At 42.0% G+C, this 21105-nt stretch overlaps 1 protein-coding gene and 1 long non-coding RNA gene across 2 annotated transcripts; one reads left to right on the top strand and one right to left on the bottom strand.

The window, feature by feature from the left end:
• LOC134451426 (serum amyloid P-component-like) lies at positions 1 to 2145 on the top strand. Its single transcript, XM_063201927.1, has 2 exons — positions 1 to 927; positions 1511 to 2145. The coding sequence occupies exons 1-2, from the start codon at positions 702 to 704 to the stop codon at positions 1903 to 1905; spliced, it is 621 nt and encodes a 206-aa protein (XP_063057997.1). The 5' UTR covers positions 1 to 701; the 3' UTR covers positions 1906 to 2145.
• Positions 2146 to 3459: 1314 nt separating this feature from the next.
• LOC134451377 (uncharacterized) lies at positions 3460 to 7214 on the bottom strand. The gene is made up of 3 exons (XR_010035231.1): positions 7126 to 7214; positions 5146 to 5218; positions 3460 to 4808 (listed from the first exon to the last, which is right to left on the bottom strand). It is a non-coding gene; the product is annotated as an uncharacterized LOC134451377 (long non-coding RNA).
• Between the last annotated feature and the right edge of the window lie 13891 nt (positions 7215 to 21105).

Below are 21105 nucleotides of genomic sequence, written 5' to 3'. Positions count from 1 at the left end.
AGGTGAAGATTGTGCACATCCCAGGAAAAGGGGCAGGACAAAGGGTGACAGTAGTTTCGGAAATAGGTCCGCACACTTAAAATCCTTTTTGTTTTGTTTTATTATCTCATGGCTGGATTTCATTTCGACTTTAACAGTCTTCATCCGATTCTCTACAAACACAGGGGTGCCAGGCATGTTCTAATCACCACTCAGACTGTGTTTGTAGAGAATCTGATGAAGACTGTTGAAGTCGAAACGTATGTTCCTGAATGTACTGTGTGATGCACAGCCAGGGGCAGACATCCCGTGCGGGTTCAGAAAGTAAAAACCCTGCCATATTTGCTTTTGCCAATTCAATGAAACAGTTGATCCTAAATACTAAAACCCTTCAGCCAGGTTGATGAGCTAATGAAGTTTGGTGTTCGTCTTCCATGGTCAGAAAGAATATGTGGCAGGACGTTTAGGCCTACTCTCTTAACCCCTTAGCGCAGAGCCTTATAACCTTACTGTCACCAAAATTGTAATGGCTATGTCTTAATCCGTTACTTAAGGCTCTTGGTACTGTCAATAGCAATGTTGTTGTGATGTAGTTGAGTATTTTCATCAAATACTGAATAGGCCCGACGGCAACCCGATCTGCAGTAAGAGGCTACTACATTTTGGCCACCCCTGCGCACAGTAGAAAAAAAAGTAACAGCTTTTTGTTGTTGCACTCAGACATGGAGGGGAAAGTCATCATATTCCCGGTGGAATCCGACACGGCCCATGTGAGGGTGACTCCTATGATGAAGGCGAAGTCGTTCTCTGCCGTGACCGTGTGCCTGAGGTTCTTCTCTGACTACAACAAGGAGCAGGCGCCGTTCTCTCTGTCGGTTCCAACACACGCTGACGGCTTTGTGTTCATCCGAGGGAACGGCAGATACAGATTGTACATCAAAGACAGAGGTTAAAAAAAAACATCTATTAGAAAACTATAGTTAAAATCTGCTCTTCCATGATTATCTGGTTTAATGTGTGTGTATGTGTGTGTGTGTGTGTCTGTGTGTGTGTGTGTGTGTGTGTGTGCGTGTGCGTGTGCGTGTGCGTGTGTGTGTGTGCGTCTCTGTGTGTGTGTGTGTGTGTGTGTGTGTGTGTGTGTGTGTGTGTGTGTGTGTGTGTGTGTGTGTGTGTGTGTGTGTGTGTGTGTTGGACTGCATATTGAGATAATAGCTTGTTGTAATAGAAATTGCCTGTTCTGTAACCATAGGCCCCATCTCATAAGCTTCTAAGCTTCATTTGGGAACCCTCTTCTTCATGCTGACAAACCTTTTTTGTCACATGTAATTGAAGGATAAATAGTGGTGTGAGTAAATAAATGAATTAATAAATAAATAAGTAAGTAAATAAATAAATTCATTCATTCATTCATTCCTTCCTTCCTTCCTTCCTTCCTTCCTTCCTTCCTTCCTTCCTTCCTTCCTTCCTTCCTTCCTTCATTCATTCATTCATTCCTTCATTCATTCATTCATTCATTCATTCATTCATTCAGGCGTCGTCTTCCATGGTCTGCCGACCCCGTTGAACAGGTGGAACTCTGTCTGCGTGACCTGGGAGAGTGCCACAGGCCTGGCCCAGTTCTGGGTGAATGGAGTACCCAGTGCGAGAAAAGCGATTTGGCCCGGCCAGTCGATCGCTGGGACCCCCATCATCATGCTCGGCCAAGACCAGGACACATATGGTGGTAGATTTGACAAGCATGACGCTTTTTACGGACACGTCACTGATATCCACATGTGGGACAATGTGCTTTCTCCTGAGGAAATCTGGCCGTACATGCGCTGTGTCGTTCCAAGGCCTGGCAATGTTGTGAACTGGAATAACCTGGATTATGCCAATCATGGCTATGTGGTTGTTGAGAGAAAGCAATATAACTTTTGCCGTTGAGTCTGAAAAGCGGGGCAAAGTAGCAAAGTAATTGCTAAATTTGGAATTAACGCTGAAAAATGTTTGATTCCGCACTGGTTATAACAACACCTACCATAGGGATTGTATCATAAAATACAAAGCTTTACTAGATACCCTGGCCTGAATTTTTTTTTTGGCATACTTTCACTCCTTAAGACATGGTATTATAAATTAGCTGTTGCCAAAATGGCAATGACCAAGTCGTAATGTATTACTAAAGGCCCCGTGCACTGTCATGGTAGTGTAGTACTATAGTAGTTAACTTTCAATGTCTATTACAGCGTGCCACAGGAGGTACGGTGTGCATTAAGGGGCTACCCTTGCTTGACATTGTGTTTAAATAAGAATTTAGTCTATTTTAACCTTGCTTGCCATTGTGTTTATTGGTTGGGGGTTTAAAATTGCAATTACAATAATCATACTGTACTGGTCAGTGTTTATGATTCATGTGGGTTCCTGCACACTTTTACTTCCCAAGTTACAGACTCTGTCATGTGCCACAAACAGAGTGTTGTGCTGTTGTAATCTGTAAAAATCCAAGGTTGTTGTTGTGTTGACCTGAATTAGGCCTACCTTGGTTTGGTCTACTGACCTAGTAAATTACACGATAATAATCACCTGATAACATGACCCTAAAGAAAAAGATAAGGGAACAATCTATAAACTGTATTACAAACACAAAGAAAACCTAGAACATATCCCCTTCCCAGTTGAGAGAGACGATGTTTGGCTGATTAAAAATGATGAAACTAGCAATAACTTGCTCACTGCATAGCAGAATGCTAGTTAATTTCATACCCTCAGTGTTATGATTTTACCTTTGCTGTCCATTGAGGCCAGCTGTGTTATTATTATATGTTTAAATGTGCTATTCAAATAAAATGATTTGACTTGATGTAATAAGTCTGTGTTGAACTCATTTGTCTGTGTGAACTCAAAGCTATCGAGGCATTTTGATGTAATTTTCCGGATGGGTTAGCGAAGCAATTAGTATTTGGTAGCCTAGGCTATCCGTAGAACTGCCTTGGACCTTGGTGTGCAATACGTAGGCCTATAGCATAGCCTACCATATAGTGCATCTAATCGCTGCTGCTATGACAACCTGACCAGCTTGACTGCACTGGGCTGAACTTTCTACACTATTCTTGCCATCTTGTCTTTAGCGTAGATTATTTCTAAACGTTAAATGTTTCAAATATTATTTATTACTGTATTACTTTATTATTGCTTACTATTACCTAGGCCAACTATTACTAGTTATTAACTTCTTACACTCCTGGTCCTTTCTTGCACTTGAGTTCCTAAAACAATTCCTAAACTATAAGAGCTGACCAATAAACATTAATTACTCTCCAGAAGATGAGAAGATGAGTACCAGAAAAGAAGGCGTGGTACATTAATTGTATTGTTATTTATTAGGTGTGTGTGTGTGTGTGTGTGTGTGTGTGTGTGTGTGTGTGTGTGTGTGTGTGTGTGTGTGTGTGTGTGTGTGTGTGTGTGTGTGTGTGTGTGTGTGTGTGTGTGTGTGTGCGTACAGTATTAGTAGCCTGTGTGATACAGTATTACATGTAGATGTAGATACAATGACAACAACAGTACGTGCACTGTATCCGTTGGTTAAGGTTAGGTATGCACAGTATAGGTAATGATAATGATACATGTTGATACATGATGAAACTGCATAAAATATTGCCCTACAAATATGCATCTAGGCCTACATCAACACAACATGACCTAGTGAATGTACCCAGTATGTCATGGTCATAAATACAATTGGATCATCTTTTTTTAAAGTCCCTTAGAGACCTGAAATTCTAAAGAGAATTCTAAAGATTTTTAAAAAATGGATCTTTTTCGACCCCATCCGATAGGACAGTGTGACAGATGGCCAGGAAGCGAACCGGGAGAAAGACGGGGAGGGATCGGCAGAGGACCCGGGCCGGGAATCGAACCTGGGTCAGCCGCATGGCAGGTGAGTGCCCCACCGGTTGGCCACGGCAGGACCTAAATTCTAAAGAGAATTCTAATCTGGGGTGCATTTCTCAAAAGAGAAGTTGTTAGCCTGTTAACAACTTTGGTAGTTGCCAATGGGAAAATGTATTGAAAACAACAAAGTAGCTAATGTAAGCAACGTTGGTTTCGAGAAATGCACCCCTGAAGAGAGTCCGATGCAGAAGTAACTACACTTCATTAAGAATTATCTTTATCTTGACCCATTTACAATTGCTAAAATTACATTTGTGTTTTAATCAATTCATTCATTCATTCATACATACAGTGCCGACTTATCGGACTCTCTTCCTCAACATTTCCGTAGGTGGTGTAGTTGAGTGCTCGCCAGTTGATTAGATTTCCACCCTGAAATGGCTTGTTGTGAGAGTAGCTATTGATCTCGCACGGGGAAATCACACGGTCCCACATGTGCACGTCTGTCAGCTGTCCGCTGAAGGCGTTGTACCTAACTACATACTTGTTTTGGTTACGCCCAAGAATGACGATTGGCGTACCAGTGAGACTGCCGCCCTTGAAGCAGAACTTCCTTGAGCCTGGTTTGCCATTAACCCAGACCTGGGACAGGCCTGTGGTAGAGTCCCATGTAGCACAGACAGAGTTCCAACTATTCAGTTCAGTTGGCAACCCCCAAAAGTACATATCTTGGTCACCGATGGAGAATGAGTATCTATTCTGTGCCAGATTGGAAAGGACAAAACCGTTGTAGTATGTGGAAGTAGCCAGAGAGAATAAGGTTTGCCAATCGTTAACAATGTCTGAGAAAAATCTCAGACAGACACTGGCCACAGTTATACTCCCATTTGTTGTGGGGTCCACTCTGACGTAACTGTTGTAAGTACCCTCAAAGGTAAACGCCTTGAACCAGAGATCTGCAACAAAGAAATCAAGGAGCTTTCAGTTGGTTTCTCGATTTAATATTTGGTAACCCTAATAAACATTAGACAGATTGATACCGCACACAACTCTGTATTGATGCAAAATGTAAACACAGACATTGAAATGAAGCCAAGTATTGTAGAAGTACAGCAAAATATTGTGCAATATTGTGAACTCAATAATAATGTAGACACACACACACACACACACACACACACACACACACACACACACACACACACACACACACACTGTTATTATGGTCTCTTCAAGTTGTACCAACTGTATGTCAGTCTGCTAAAATGCATCATGTTTGTGTTATGTCCTCACCTTGTGGAGTGGCAGAGCAACTGCAGGCCAAGAGGAGACATATGGTGACAAGTCTCTCCATCGCTGATCCGCCCTTCATAGATACAACACACAATCTGCTCTCAGTACAGGTTAGTGGGATGTCAGCAGACACACAGTTTCCTTTTATCTATGGCTACCTCAGATTGAAATGGTCATTTATGATTGTTGTATGATTGAAGTTACTAATCATCAGATATCTTGGTACCATATATTGTGTACATTTCCTTATCCAGTCTCCTGGTGGATAACTCTTTTTTTTTCAGTAATTTGTTCAAACCATGTTTGCTTGGAGCAGACCCAGAGATAAAAATGTCAATTAATGCGTAGTCTGTTGAAGGCAAAGGTGCAGGCAGGAGAGGGGCAAATTTTTAGATGCGTCTCACGCATCTCTATAAGAGGCTTTGAAATGTTGGTCCGTGACGCGTTTGTAATGCCATCCTGTGTCCACAAGGCGGCAGAGTTGGGCAAAAAAGGTTGAGAACCACTGGCATAGACGGGCGCATCTGTTGTCCGCCTGTCGGACTTGTTAAAATCAAGAACAGGCAGGGTCGCAACACGCTAAGGCCCGCAGTATGCTTTTTTACGCACGTTCGATACTGAACTGTATTAAGTACTGTAACCTAACGTCTGGGGAAATCTGTGTGCAATTCGGCAGCATGAAAGAGATGGAACTTTAATTTCACGACGACATTCTGGCTTCAAACTCATCCTGGCCGCTTCCCTTTTTCACTTTAGGACCAAAATTATTAAACTATTTCCATAGTCATGACCAAACTAATCACAGTTCCTGCATCGGTAAAGCCAGGACTACAAGTGTGACCGAAATCAGCACAACAGCATAAAGGAATAATAAACAGTAACGGAAATGCCGTCTCTGATAGTCTACAACGTTAGTCATGGTGATGACTCATTTATTGGAGCGAGGAGGTAGGTGTAACGAAATGCGAACATCCTTGCCAAAACATAAAACTCTTGTTAGCAGCTGAGTTAGTCTGAGGTAAGATGGCAGCTCTGCACCCTGACTCCAGCCTTCTATTTGAAATGCCGACTTGATTGTTTTCTCCACGGAGGCGGGGAGTCAGCGAGTTGAAGCAATGGGTGTTGCGCGAGGACGTTAGGTTGGATAGTTGAGGGGCGGGGCTGTCCCGGAAAATACGGACAATATGGTCACCCTACTTTAGACATCCTGGGTGCACTCCAATATGCAACCTTGCTTCCTCCACTTGTGCTTGTGGCCTCGCCCCGCCTCCTGCCCACTCCTTCATGGAGAAAACAAATAAGTTTCCGCGCTGTCAGCCTAGCCAAAACAATTTTTGGGGGACTATTCTTCATTCACCATCCAGTTTGCAAATGAGAAAATGACTTTATAATTGAGCTTTTGCGAGATGTTGAAATATAATGCTGTTGTCTGTGATGTCATCATGACATATTATTTCCTGGTACGAGGCCACAAGCACAAGTGGAGGATGCAAGGTCGCATATTGGAACGCACCCCTAATCCCACCTCTTTCTCCTGTCCCCTCTGGGGACCCTTTTCCCAATTCTACCCCGTCTCTCCTGCTCATTTCCTGTCTCCTCTCACACTACCTTGTCCTAATCAAGGCCTCGAAATCCCAAAAACTACAAAAAAAAGAACAGGCAGTACACACCCTGAGGCATAAAGGGCTTGGGCAAAAACGTGGTCAAAAAGACAGGCAGTTCAGGGCACAGACAGACAAAATAGACATGGCAGATGTTTCTCAAAAAGGCAAAACACAGGTATAATAGTATAGTAGCGCTCACGTGGCAACTGTACAAAAACACAGGCAAGGTTCATGTTACAGATCTGAAATGCTAAAAAAAACAAAAAAAAAACAGGAATGGCTCACATGGCTGAATGTTCCAAAAACAGGTCGAAAACACAAGCAAGGTTCACATAGCAAAATGTCCCAAAATAGTTCAAAAACAGACAGGACTCACCTGGTAAGAATCCCAAAATACTGCCCTAAACACAGACCAAAAGGATCTCAACAAAGCCAGGCAAGGCTTGAACAGAACAGCAAGAAAATGTTAAAGGGCGCACCTGTTTGGTGACGTTCCTAACTTCCTATTTGATAGACAGCAGGTCGAAGTCCAAAAATGGGGCACCTACAGTAGGCTACTGTAAGTCACGCCCTTCTACTTCTGTTCCATGGGGCGTTCACAAAATGTTGAATGGGAGTGAATGGAGAAAGATAAGTCCTGATTCCGTTTGTCATGTGTTCTGGATTTCACATACTGTTAGTTGAAGAACACTGCCCTCAATGTCGCCTTGCCTTGCATCACATTCAAATTCAGAAAACTTAATTTGTCCAATCAATAGGCAATTTAATTTACAGTCGCAATCTCCATCAATCAACAATGAATAGTATAAGGCAGCAAGTCCACCTTACACTATATTAAAAGGGACCCTCTGTGTAGCCAGGCTGTGGTAGGTGATTGGTTGATGGCGATGTAGGTTCTGCCCAGTGGCCCGCAGGGAGCAGGACCACAAGGAAGAGGTGGACTGCATGTGTGGACATTAGGGCAGCAGTATAACACTAGCCTATATACTTTTCAGGTTTTCAGACAGGACAGGTAACAGTGATGGACTGGTAACAATAAGTGATCAATAATAAATACAGTACAAATGAGCATTACACATTCAACACTGAACATGTGATAAAAATAGAATGTAGACATTACAATAATAGACAATAATAATAGTGACAGTAGCAATAGTAACAGTAATAATAACAATAGTGATATAAAAGTAGTAGATTTGGAGTAGCAGCATTGTATTGTTCAAGGACTGAGGTAGATGATGGCGATATCTACAGGCAACGGCAGAAACTGTATGTGCAAGCGAACATGTTGTGCCGCAAATTTAGTATGTGCTCTGAGTTGGTCAAGATCTCACTCTTTAAAGCATACTGTACACCATTGTATACAGCACGCCTGTGGTGCCACTACAAACAGGGCAGCATGAGGAAACTCATGGTGGCATACAATGACAGCATGAGGCTGCTGCTCAGAATTCCTAGGAGGTCAAGTGCAAGCGAAATGTTTGTCAATGCTGGGGTACCTACTTGTGCAGCTGTGCTGCGAAATCTTATGTATAAATTCATGTGCAGGGCATCTGAGTCACAAAATACCCTAGTTGCTGTCCTGGCCAGCCCTAAATGTAGCTCTGTGAGACTCTTCTCAAACATGTGGAATCACTGGCGAGCATGCTTGTATGTGGGACAATGACTTGAGAATGATGATATATGTGTTTTTTTGTTTTTTTTTGTTCCCCTTTCTTTTCTTTGTCAGTTGTTCTGGGTTTTTGTTTGTTTGTTTGTTTTTGTTTGTTTTTAAGATATGTACTGTGTTGTGATGCTTTGTCTTTTTTAATGTGATATGGATCCCCCCTGGGTCTGGAATAAAGAATGAATTTAATTGAATAGTGCAGGCAAGGTGCAGTCTCATGGAGCAGTACAATGTGTGTGTGTGTGTGTGTGTGTGTGTGTGTGTGTGTGTGTGTGTGTGTGTGTGTGTGTGTGTGTGTGTGTGTGTGTGTGTGTGTGTGTGTGTGTGTGTGTGTGTGTGTGTGTGTGTGTGTGTGTGTGTGTGTGTGTGCGTGCACGTGCGTGTGTGTGTGTGCATGCGTGTTCTTGTGGGGTAGTGCAGGTCCAGTCCAATAGTGGAATACAAAAAGGCAAGGCTGTGCTGTCGAATAATCTGTCCAGGACCTGTCATTTTCTCCAGCTTCCTCTCTGCTCTCAGATGAAGCAGTGCTTCACCAATGCTGCCCACAAGTGAATCCCTTATCTGCACCTCCAACGCTGCCGACCCTCACCCCAGATCTTCTATCTTGCTCTCCAGCGCTTCCTTTCCTTCCTCTCGCTTCTTTCTCAAGGCCCTGGCTTTGTGCAACATCAACACCTTTCTTTGCTCCATCTCGTCTCTGAGTTGTTTTTCTTGCGCCTCTCTTGGCTGCTCCTTCTTTCTTCTCAGGGCCCGAGCTTTCCTCAGTAAAGCTTTTTTTCTTTTCTTCCAACAGAATGTCATTCTGTGGCTGAAAACTGGTCCAACTTTTACCACCCTACTTCTCCAACAGCTCTGCCGCTCTTCGTATCTCTCCGATGGTTCCCAGGGTTTGTCTGAGATGCCCCTCTCTTTGTTTCTGCTCCTGCGCTCTCTTTCTCTCCTCTTCCTCTCCATTGTTCCACTTTGAATTGAGCTTCTGCTCTCCCTCTCTCCATCTCAGGCCTTGATGTTATGAAATTTGGCTATGTTATGAACGCTTCCAGAAACATCTTTCTCTAGGAGTATTGTTATTGTGTTGTGTGTGACTGCGTCGTGTGTGTGTGCATGTGTGTATGTTGTACTTTCTCACACAAACTCCTGACAGCCTGCAGAGTTGGTGTGTGAATGTGGGAAAGTGTGCGTGTGTGTGTGCCTTAGTATGTATAATGCACCTTTTCACATGAACCCCAGACAATTGGCGCCGTGCAGCAGCCTCCAGAACTGATGTGTGAATGTGGGAAAGTGTATGTAGGCCTTTGTGTATTTTGAAAGCGCTTTGGACAACTTTAGTTGTGATATTGCGCTAGGCTATATAAATATAGGTTGTATTGTATTGTATTCTCTCCTCTCATGTGGGTGACCACCCTCTGCAGACCACCCTCCTCCTTTCTTTCATAGACCTGCTGTGGTAACATGTCCTGAGGACCAGGCACTTTTACTACAATTTTAGTGTCTCATTTTGTTAGTACGTGTATCTATTTCTGTTGTGATCAGTTATTAAGGCTACAGCACATTGTCCAATCACAACTTGATGTAGGCCTAGGCCTACAGTTTAACCCCTGGTAATAATGCATACTGTATGTCAGAAGTGCTCTATCTGAATTACACAACTTATTAGGCCTATAGGGGGCTTTTCATTCTGACATTATGATGTCATTCGTATGCCATGTGAATTACGTATTGATGTCTATATAATTTAGAATAGTATTGTTTCACATAGCCATGTCATTATTTGATTATTTGATTTCTATTCCGCTTGACACTGTGCAAAAAAAAAAAAAAGCTCTGACTGGAATCTAAATCATTGTTCCATGTCAGGCTTCCAAGGCGACCAAATCATCCAATGAGAGTTGTTTGATTGAGTGTATCGACAATATGCATTAAGACAACTTATCCAAGTAATGTTTAGCCTGTCATGACCTCCCTAATAGGTAAAAAAAAAAAAAGTTTCTTTTTTACTCAGAAATGATATTGCAAAGTGTTGTGCATTATGGCTAGATTATATCCTGCCAGTCATTAAGGTAATTTATACAATTCACAGCTAAACTATACACTTTAATATAGCCTGAAAGATAGCACATCTTATTATTAACTAATTTCCCCCTTTAATTAATTTCCCATTGACACAGAGGACTTTTTCCAGACCAGTGGAAATGTAAGCATCTGATGGCAGCTGAACAAAATGTGCTTGACAATTGAATGTCCGATAAGAGAAAATGTCACTCACTGCCATCAACAATAAATCACTAGTGGATGTAACCAAATATTTGCTTTTCAGTAGGCTACTTTTTAATATAGCCTACCAAAAAAATGACTTATTTTATATTAATTGATAATTTCAACCAACAGCCCAAATTAATAGATAACATTTCATAAAATTGTGTTATTTACATATAAGACTTAATAAATAATTTAGAATGTGAAGGAGCAAAGTAACTTACCTCTTGTCTCTTGTCTGCTGTTGTGTAGAATGAGTGTCTTTTGGAGTTCTCGTGGTCTATGGTCTAGATTACATCAATGGAACTTTGGATATTGTGACATCGCAATGCACATCTGCATTCTCTACTAGTCATAAATGAAATGAGCATATTTCTGCCATGAAAAAGTAACCTTCCTTGGAATAATTTCAATATCACACGTCCATGTTTAGAATTTTGAATGACAAATGTAGGCCTATTGGGATGTTTATGTGGCATCAAAAAACGAAACAAGTATTCCATGCTTTATCTATTATAAAGCCTTCCTCCAACTCTATACCATTCATATACTCCTGCATAAATATTCAGGTTCGCTCAAACAATAATGTTAAAATGTCTTCCTTGGCTGCCTACCACAGTTACAATCCAGTTTAGTTAGTGGGGTGTGGTGTGGGTCTGTGTCAGTCTGCTAAATTAGCTGAGAGGGCTGTACATCCTGAATAGGGGCCTTAGGCACTTATGCATTCAGAAACTTTCAGATATGTTTTAGCTTCTTAGACGGTTTACTCACAGACGACAGCCTACATGCATGTAGCCTCTTACTGCAGCAGGGGTCGCCGGCGACCCTATTCACTGCTGAAACTGCTTAAATACATCATAACAACATTGCTATGACATTACAGAAAGCCATAGTGCTGCGCTAAGGGTTGGTTTTTAGTCTTTTTTGTCAATGTCAGACAAATGTTAACATTCATTTTTAAAGTTTTTGTGGTTTAGCATTTGTGATGTACAAGTGTTGGTACCCAGGCAATATAATATGCAATAGGCTATTAATTGTTTGACCTGTTAATGTCTGTCCTGTGTAGGCCCTATGTTTTTGCAGGGGATAGAGAAATAGAGCACAATTCCAATGTCCTTGTATGGCATATGAAGAGAAACTGACAATAAAGCCGCTTGGGTTGCCAGATGAGGCTGATGATTTCCAGCCCAAAAAAGGCTCAAAGCCCGCCTAGAAGCACAAAATCCCGCCCAATTCTATTGATTTCTATGGCAAAAATTGGGCGGGCTTTTCTGCTAAATGCCATTTTTACCCGCACAATGCCATCCTAAGCAGCCCAATTGGGCGGGACACAGCCCAATCTGGCAACACTGCAAGCCGGCTTGACCTGAAAATAGAGCTGCCTTGACATAGGTCTTCACTCTCAGATTATACTTACAGTATAGATAGACCATAGCCCATGTTATGTGTGTTTTAATCTGTGGAATACAGCATGGAAATAGGCCTATGTGTGTTTTAATCTGTGGCAATGCTGCGGAGTGTGCAAAGGCAGACAAGACAACTGACGAAGACCTTACAGGTCGAAACGTTAATAACTTTTCACTTATTAAATCACGACAAGGGATATGGTGTGTGGATATTTATTCCTTTTTCAAATTCAGACAAACCAGCGCAAGACCGTCCGTGATTACATGTATGCAGATATTGGAAAAACATTTTTTATCCATCACATACCTGTAACATGGATTAAAACGGCATGTGGATTTTTAAAAAAAGACAAAAAAGCATTGTAGCACGTACGCTTTAGAAATCTCAACTTGAACATTTCCGTTTTAAGGGGCTAAAACGCCATGTAAACCAAACGCCCAAACAAGGATTTACAAAAATATCCACAGCCTACATTTAAACAGAGCAAATCCCCTGCTCTTCAGTTGCATATCTCTTCCTGTCCTCCCAAAAACGTGTGTCTGTGATTAGCCCATACCATTATATTTCCTTTAGCCACTGTCCATCATTTTGGTCAGTCAGGGCCAGTCGGATTACCATAAGGGCCAGTGGCAAAGCGCCCAGGGGCACCAACCATTCACAGCCAGTTAGGGGGCACCACATGACACAAACTTTACAGATATTGTTCATAAAGGGGGCACCTGCGCGGTGTAGTGTCCAGGGGCACCACAGAGTCTACGGCCCTGGATCAGTGTGCGCTATAATGTTGAATGAATAAAGGGGTAGTTGGGTCCTCACTACATTGCATTGGGTGGTGGGGCTTGTCATACGTAAGTGGCGAGCCCTATCTCACGCCTTTCGTAAAGTCTTCACGAAAAAAATAGAGTAATTTTCACGCTGCCTATTCACTTGAATTGCCCCACTGCTGCTATGGTTATCCAAACGTCTGCAGGGGCGGGGAGGGTTGCTGACAGAACACTGCTGATACACTCGGGACTCACTAATTCGACGCCCTTTCGGTATTATGTCCCCTAAACCTAAACCTAAACCTAACCCTAACCTTAACCCTAAACCTAACCCTAACCCTAACCTTAACCCTAACCTTAACCCTAACCTTGACCCTAAACCTAACCCTAAATTGCTTGTTTGAAATGTTTGATTACGATGTGATGGTAGGCTTCAAACTAGTGGGTCGCTAGGCAACAGTCGGGTAATTCAAGTGAATAGGCAGCGTGAAAATTAATCTATTATTTTCGTGAAGACTTAACGAAAGGCGGGCAATAATGTGAATGCACCACGAAAATTACTCTATTTTTTTCGTGAATACTTCACGAAATGAGTGAGATACGGTTGAAGTGGCCCTGGGTGCAGGTCTGGTCTCGGAGGTTGGGGTGGTGGCGTTCTTGTTGCACTTGCAGTATAGATCGACAATGAGAGTATTAAATTCCCCTCTCCATGGGTGTTGAATCAACACTGCAAATTTTACTGTGTCGTGGAAGACACCAGAAATGGAATGTTGTGTGTATTTAGGGTGTTTAGGATGTTTTTCTTTTTGGGAAGAGGACAGCATTTCCCCCTTCATGCCCCTGGATCTACACCCATGCAGCCCCGTAGACATATTGTGAGTTGTGAGCTGTCATATGGTGTATTGTGGATTAAAGTGGATAAATCCTGAAATGTTTGTCAGAATTTGACTTACTATTAGCTACCAGTATGCACACACGCACACACGCACACACACGCACATGCACACGCACACGCACACGCACACACAGTGCGTCTGAAAGTATGTGATGACATGACACTCAATGGTATGAGTGGTGTATTAGTTGTTCAGGAGGTTTTTTTTTTTTTTTGCAATTTAAGTTTTTTTATTTAAACAATCAAACACACAAACAAACACGGTACACGGCTTACATGGTACATTCTGCAAAAAAAGACAAGCTTACAACACACAGTCATAGGCCTACACAGTAAAAATAGAAGGTGTTCCTGGATGATGAAAAAGGTGGGGGGAAAAAAGAACCAAAAAGTGGTAACAAACTATGAAATATATGCATCTAATATGCATATTATCAAGCATACAAACATTATGATGGCAAGGTAGAAAACGGTAACACTCACATTCCCACCAGTCTTATAACAAAGCCATTACTGAGACATAAGGTATGCTTGAAAAAAATCCCAATTATTTAGCACCACCTGCCCTTTGCCTTTTAATCTAGTCAGCACATTGACAGTAAATAGAATGGACGCCAAATCAACGCTATTTGCCATTCAACGCTTTGAAGCCAGATTTGGGAACATTCCAACTTACATTCCACCTTAGCAACGCCAAACGCAGGTGCTGATTGGACAACAACAAGACTTCTAACGGTCAATCAAACCATGTTCTGATGCTCATTGGTCAATTTAACTTTTAATATCTCTCTAAAATAAAACATCACCACAAAAAATCACCACCCTGGTAAGTTGGAGAGCAAGGGGACCTACTAGTTGAGCGAAAAATGATCCCCCTGGAGTGGCATTTAAGGGAGATACAGGGTTTTATGTCTCTCATAGGAATGAATGGGATTTGGCCATTTTTTGGTCTTTTTGGGTCCAACCTTGGCTCCAACTTGGCTTCAACAATGAAATAGAATTTTGGCCTCCATTCTATTTACTCTCAATGAGTCAGCATAACCTCATATGATACAGTTTCAGTCATTAACACTTTCCATTCCTGGAATGTAGGGTGTTCGAGTGCCTTCCAGTGTCTTAATATAATTCTTGCAGCTGAGGTTAGCCCTACCATCAACACTGAGTGTACCTCTTTTGTGAGCCGGGGTATTGTTGTTTTGTCTCCAAGAAGACATAGACGAGGACACAGTGGAAGAGTTACATCAATCCATTTCTCTAGAAATTTAAGTATTGTGTCCCAGAATGGTTTGATTAAAGCACACTCCCATATAAGATGTAAAAAAGTACCAGTTTCTTTTTTACACTTCCAGCAGACATTGCCATTTACTAATCCTATTCTAAAAAGTCTGCATGGGGTCCAGTAAAATCTATGTAAGATAAACTGAATAAATTTACACCTTACTTCTGTTGTTCAGGAGTTTTAATGTAACCGGACTCTTTATCGGGAAATACTGTAGCTTCAATCCAAGAGAAATAACGTTAGCCTGATTCGCACGGTAATAAGATGTAGGCCTATTAAAAGCAACACATTAAACAGAAATCAGTTAGGCCTATATTTTATTTTGCTGCCATTGTTACATTAAGTACAGTTAAATGCAAGAACACAAAACATAACATGTATTTAACCCTATGGTACGGGTTAGGCATGTGCAACACTAGGGTTAATATTAGGTATGTATAGTACATCCTAAGGGGTTAGGGTTAGTTATGTAAAGTATTAGTAGCCTTTGTGATTGAGTATTACATGTTGATGTAGATACAATGAAACATTACATGTGCTGTATCATCAATACAGCATGAAGACATGGAATGTCTTGGAATGCACCCAGCATTTCACGGTCATACATACAATTGGAACATCTTTCCATTGCTGCAAATCATTAGGTACAGTGATGCAAATGGAATGAAATGAAAATTATCATAGTACACCTAAAAGACCTGAAATTCTAAAGAGACTTTTAATCTTAAAGGGACAATGTGTGAGATTTTTAGTTGTTTATTTCCAGAATTCATGCTGCCCATTCACTAATGTTACCTTTTTCATGAATACTTACCACCACCATCAAATTGTAAGTATTCATTATGACTGGAAAAAATGCACTTTTCATACATGAAAAGGGGGATCTTCTCCATGGTCCGCCATTTTGAATTTCCAAAAATAGCCATTTTTAGCTGCAAAAATGTCTCTACTTGGACCATACTAGGAAATATTTGTTAATTACTCAGTGAACTTTCATGTAAAGATCAAATTTGGCAATAGGCAGCCCAGTTTCAATGAGCAGCATAGTTACAGTACATTTTTTGACCATTTCCTGCACAGTGTCCCTTTACATGTGCACTGTGCAGGATTTTGCTGTTTAATACCAAATTTGATCTTTTCATGAATATGTACTAAGTAATGAACTAATATTTACTAGTATGACCCAAGTACAGTAAGTATTTCAGCTAAAAATGCCTATTTCTGGACATTCTATATGGCAGACCATGGAGGAGATCCCCCTTTTGATTTATGAATAGTGCAATTTTCTCAGTCATATTGAATACTTAGAATTTGATGGTGGTGGTAAGTATTCATGAAAAAGGTATCATTAGTGAATGGGTAGCATGAATCCTGGAAATAAATAACTAAAAATGTTACACAGTGCACCTTTAAGAATGATCTTTCTCTCAACCCATATACAGTTCCTAAAATTACATTTATTTTAATTCATTCGTTCATTTATACCTACATGCAGGCCCACTGTACACCTCATCTATTGGGATGTCCTCCTCAACATTTCCGTAGGTGGTGTAGTTGAGTGATTGCCAGTTAATCAGATTCCCAACCTGGAAATACAAGTTTCGAGAGTACTTGTCGATCTTGCATGGGGAAATCACATGGTCCCACATGTGCACGTCTCTCAGCTGTCCCATGAAGGCTTTGTGGGGGTCGATGATGAACCAATCTCTGTTTGAGACTATTTGGTTCATAAGTCCTGTTCACACCAAGAATGACAATCGCTGTAGGTGTACCTGTGAGACTGCCACCCTTGAAGGCGAACTTCCTCGAGCCTGGTTTGCCATTAACCCAGACCTGGGACAGGCCTGTGATAGAGTCCCATGTAGCACAGACAGAGTTCCATCTATTCAGTTTGTCTGGCAACAACCAAAAGTTTATACCTTGGTCAGCAATGTACAATGAGTAGGCACTCGCTTGAACTTTGAAAAGTGCTAAACTGTTAAAATGAATGGGAGTAACAAGAGAGAATAAGGTTTGCCAATCGTTAACAATGTCTGAGAAAAATCTCAGACAGACACTGGCACTTGTTATGTTCCTGTTTATAGTGGTGTCCACTCTGACGTAACTGTCGCTGGTACCCTCAAAGGTAAACGCCTTCAAGGTGAGATCTGCAACAAGGAAATCAAGGAGCTTTCAGTTGGTTTCTCGATTGAATATGTTGTAAACTTCTTAATATTATACATACAGACACACAGTAGCGTTTTGTAGAGCGTGCACATCCAGATTAAACAGGTGCTGGACTTAAACACGACGACCTGACGAAGACCAGACTGCATGGTCGAAACGTTGTGTTGTGTTGTGTGAGCAGCAACAGTGTGGACCTTCCTTCTTTTCACATACACACACACACACACATACAGACACACATACAGATAGAGAGAGAGAGACACACACACACACACACCTTGAAGAAATTGCGTCTAATTTGTCATGCAAGCCAAAAACTGACATTGTGTCCAGATTACGACACATTCCCTTTGATGTCACACATGCGCAGTGGTCATGCTGCAGGCATGCACACAGATGTCCAGACTCGGCTTCTGATTGGTTGAGCTTCAAAATAATCTGCAGATTTGAACCGGCTATCGCGTGTGTGCCCTACACTACGCTTTTGCAAGTTAACGCGAAGCTCCTCAATGACAGGTTAGGTTTAGGGCTGGTTTTGGTCTGAGGACAGTTCTTTGCAACAAATGTACCATTCCCTTACTTATTTTCACTGTTTCACATTGCATTACTGACAGGTTAGGGTTTAGGGATGGTTTTGGTCAGGGCACAGAAGAGCATTTTCGCGTTTGAAGCCATCAATGTGCTCCAGACAGCAGGGAATGCATTGCAATCTGGACACAATTTCGGATTTTGGTTTGCGTGACAAATTAGACGCAATTCCTTCGAGATCAGGCACCACACATACACACACGCATGCATGCACGAACACACGAACGCGCACACACACACACACACACACACACACACACACACACACACACACACACACACACACACACACACACACACACACACACACACACACACACACACACACACACACACACACACACACAAATCCTGTTAGTCAGTGTTGACGGCTAAAATTGATCATGTTTGTGTTATGTCCTCACATTGTGGAGTGGCAGAGCAACTGCAGGCCAAGAAGAGAAATATGGTGACGAGTCTCTCCATCGCTGATCCGCCCATCAGATACTTGTTACAGGTTAGTGGGATGTCAGCAGACACACAGTTTCCTTTTATTTATAGCTACTTCATGTTGCAATGGTCATTAATGATTGGCTCAGTAAGTTACTAATTATCAGATTTCCTGTAACATAATGTCATGTGTATTTACTTCAAGTCTCATGGTGGACTTTTTTTTTTTTTTTTTTTTAGCAATTTGTTCAAACCGTGTTTGCTTTTTGTAAACAAGCTGACAGCAAACTTCTATGTCAGGGCTTTGTGACTGAACAAGGCTAAGAGAGAGCCAGGAGCAGACCCAAAAATGTCAATCAATGTGTAAATTAGTCTATTGAAGGCAAAGTTGCAGGCAGGAGTGAGGCAAAAATTCAAAGTCAAGAACAGGCATGGTTTAGGGGGCACTGCTTAAGAGGCAAAGCCCCCCACATGTAGGCTCAATTCGAAACAGGGAAGTCAGCTGTCCTTCCAGTGAGCTAACTGGACATCGAGTCATGAAGTGTGGATCGAAACGAAAAATTGCTTTATTTCCTCTCTCGGCAGTTGACTGCATTTGTGGGCGTAACGGGGATATTTGAGGTCAGCATCAGATGCTGACTTCGCTGCCTTGGTATACCCAACATGCTGTGCGCCACCTCCCTCTCAACCGGAAACCTGAAAAACAAACATGGCTACTACCCAAGCTACTAAGCTAGCACTCGTTAGTGCCGTTCGTAACGGCTGCCTCATCAGCTAACTTCACCTATCTGATCAGTGACCTGTTTATGTAGGAGGAGAGTCATCGAGTCACTGCCTCCCGTTTCGAATTGAGCCGTAGTCTTGCATGCCCATGGGACCCCGGTTTGAATCCAGCCTGGCCCATTTCCTAATTCCATCTGTCTCACCTGCTCATTGCCCGTCTCCTCTCACATTGTCCTGACGTAATTAAGGTCCCAAAAATACTAAAATTACTAATATTAAAAAGAACAGGCAGGACACAGTACACATGCTGAGGCACAAATGACTTAGGCCAAAACCTGGTAACTTCAACTTAACTTAGTAGCCTAAACTTGGCATGGGCAGACAAAAGAAACACGCCACACGTTTCTCAGAAATGCGAAACACAGGTAGTGCTCCTGTGTCAACTGGGTTCACGTTGCAACAGGTCCAAAAAGTTCAAAAGCACAGGCGAGACTCACATGGCTCAATAGTCCAAAATCAGGTCAAGAACACAGTTCACACGTGGCAAAATGTCCCAAAATGGTTCAAAAACATGGACAAGACTCACCTGGCAAGAATCCCAAATAGGCCTACTAAACACAGACAAAAGGGATCTCAAACAAGGTAAGCCAGGCTAGGCTTGAACAGAATAGCAAGAAAAGAGTACACTTTTGGAGCAGTATACAATCATCTCGCAATGAGCATTGTCCTTGGCTTGGTTTTACACGTAAAGCTAATGAGGAGTCAAACCAGGGGTTCTTTTCAATACTCTGTCCTTTTTTATCTAGCCTCTAATCCTCTCCTTTTGCCTGTGGCCTCCTGATTAGCCGACGCCCCGCCTGCGAGGAGAAAACTAGGCTTAATTTGTCCCATCAATGGGCAATTGAGTTCACAGTCCCAGTCTCCATCAATCAACAATGAATAGTGTAAGGCAACAAGTCCACATGCAGAAGGAGAGTATTGGTAGTTACACTGTAGCAGAGATGTGGACTTGTGACTTGTGACTCGGACTGACTTGTGACTTGAGTCACAAATGACTCGACTTGAGACTTGACTTGCCAATATTAGGAGTGACTTGTGACTTGACTCGACTTGTACGCTATTGACTTGAGACTTGACTCGACTTGACAGTTTTAGCTTGCAATGACTTGCAATTGTGCTCCAAGTCAATGAATACATATTTTTTTTTGCATTTTGTGTGTGAAAAAAATGCATGAAAGGCAAATGATTGAAAAATAAATGATTTACCTTCAACCATAGTCAAAAACCATGCTAAAAAATATATATGATCAATTGTGGGTTGTATGGTCACCCAAACAAACATGAAAGCTTGTCTGCAGCCGTGCTGTAATGGTTAGGGAGTTGGGCTGGAGATCACAGAGTTGCAGGTTTGAATCCCACCCTTAAACCCACCTCTTCCTACATCTCCATCCATGACTGAAGTGCCCTTGAGCAAGGCACCTAACCCCATATTGCTCAAAGGACTGTCACCAATATATGCGTTGGATAAAAGATAAAAGTAATTTAATGAATAATTATAAACCGTGGTAAAACCATGGTTAGTTTTCAGAGTAAAACCATGGTTCAATTTATAGTTAAACCTAGTAAAACCAAAAACCAATGCCGAACCATGCTCAAAAAACTGAAATCATAGTATACCATGGTCGATTTTCGGGACATGACTGGCGAAGGGGGACATGCAAAGCAGTGTGTAGAGGTAATGAATTTATGACCAAAGGTAATTGTCAATATTGCACATATAATACAAGGTGACTTGTTAATGACTTGGAAAAAATAAGACTTGGACTTGGACTTGACTTGGCTTTGGCACGACTTGGACTTGGACTTGACTTGACTTGGCTTTGGTATGACTTGGACTTGGACTTGACTTGGTCAAATGTGTCGTAACTTGTGACTTGACTCGGACTTGATTGGAAGGACTTGAGACTTACTTGCGACTTGCAAATTAGTGACTTGGTCCCATCTCTGCACTGTAGCCTATTGAAAAGGACCTCCTGTGTAGTCAGGCTATGGGGTGATTGGTTGCTAGTGAAGTGCTGTAGGCCAGTAGTTTTCAAAGTGGGACCACTGGGGGGCCGCGGAGGGATGCTAGCTAGGTGGGCCGCGGAAGGTTGGCAGAAAAATATTAGCACATCAAAATACAG

The sequence above is a fragment of the Engraulis encrasicolus genome, chromosome 1 (assembly GCF_034702125.1).
Source record: "Engraulis encrasicolus isolate BLACKSEA-1 chromosome 1, IST_EnEncr_1.0, whole genome shotgun sequence".
NCBI lineage: Eukaryota > Metazoa > Chordata > Actinopteri > Clupeiformes > Engraulidae > Engraulis > Engraulis encrasicolus.
The sequence above is the reverse complement of the archived record's forward strand: the minus strand, read 5'-3'. Positions and strand labels throughout refer to the sequence as shown.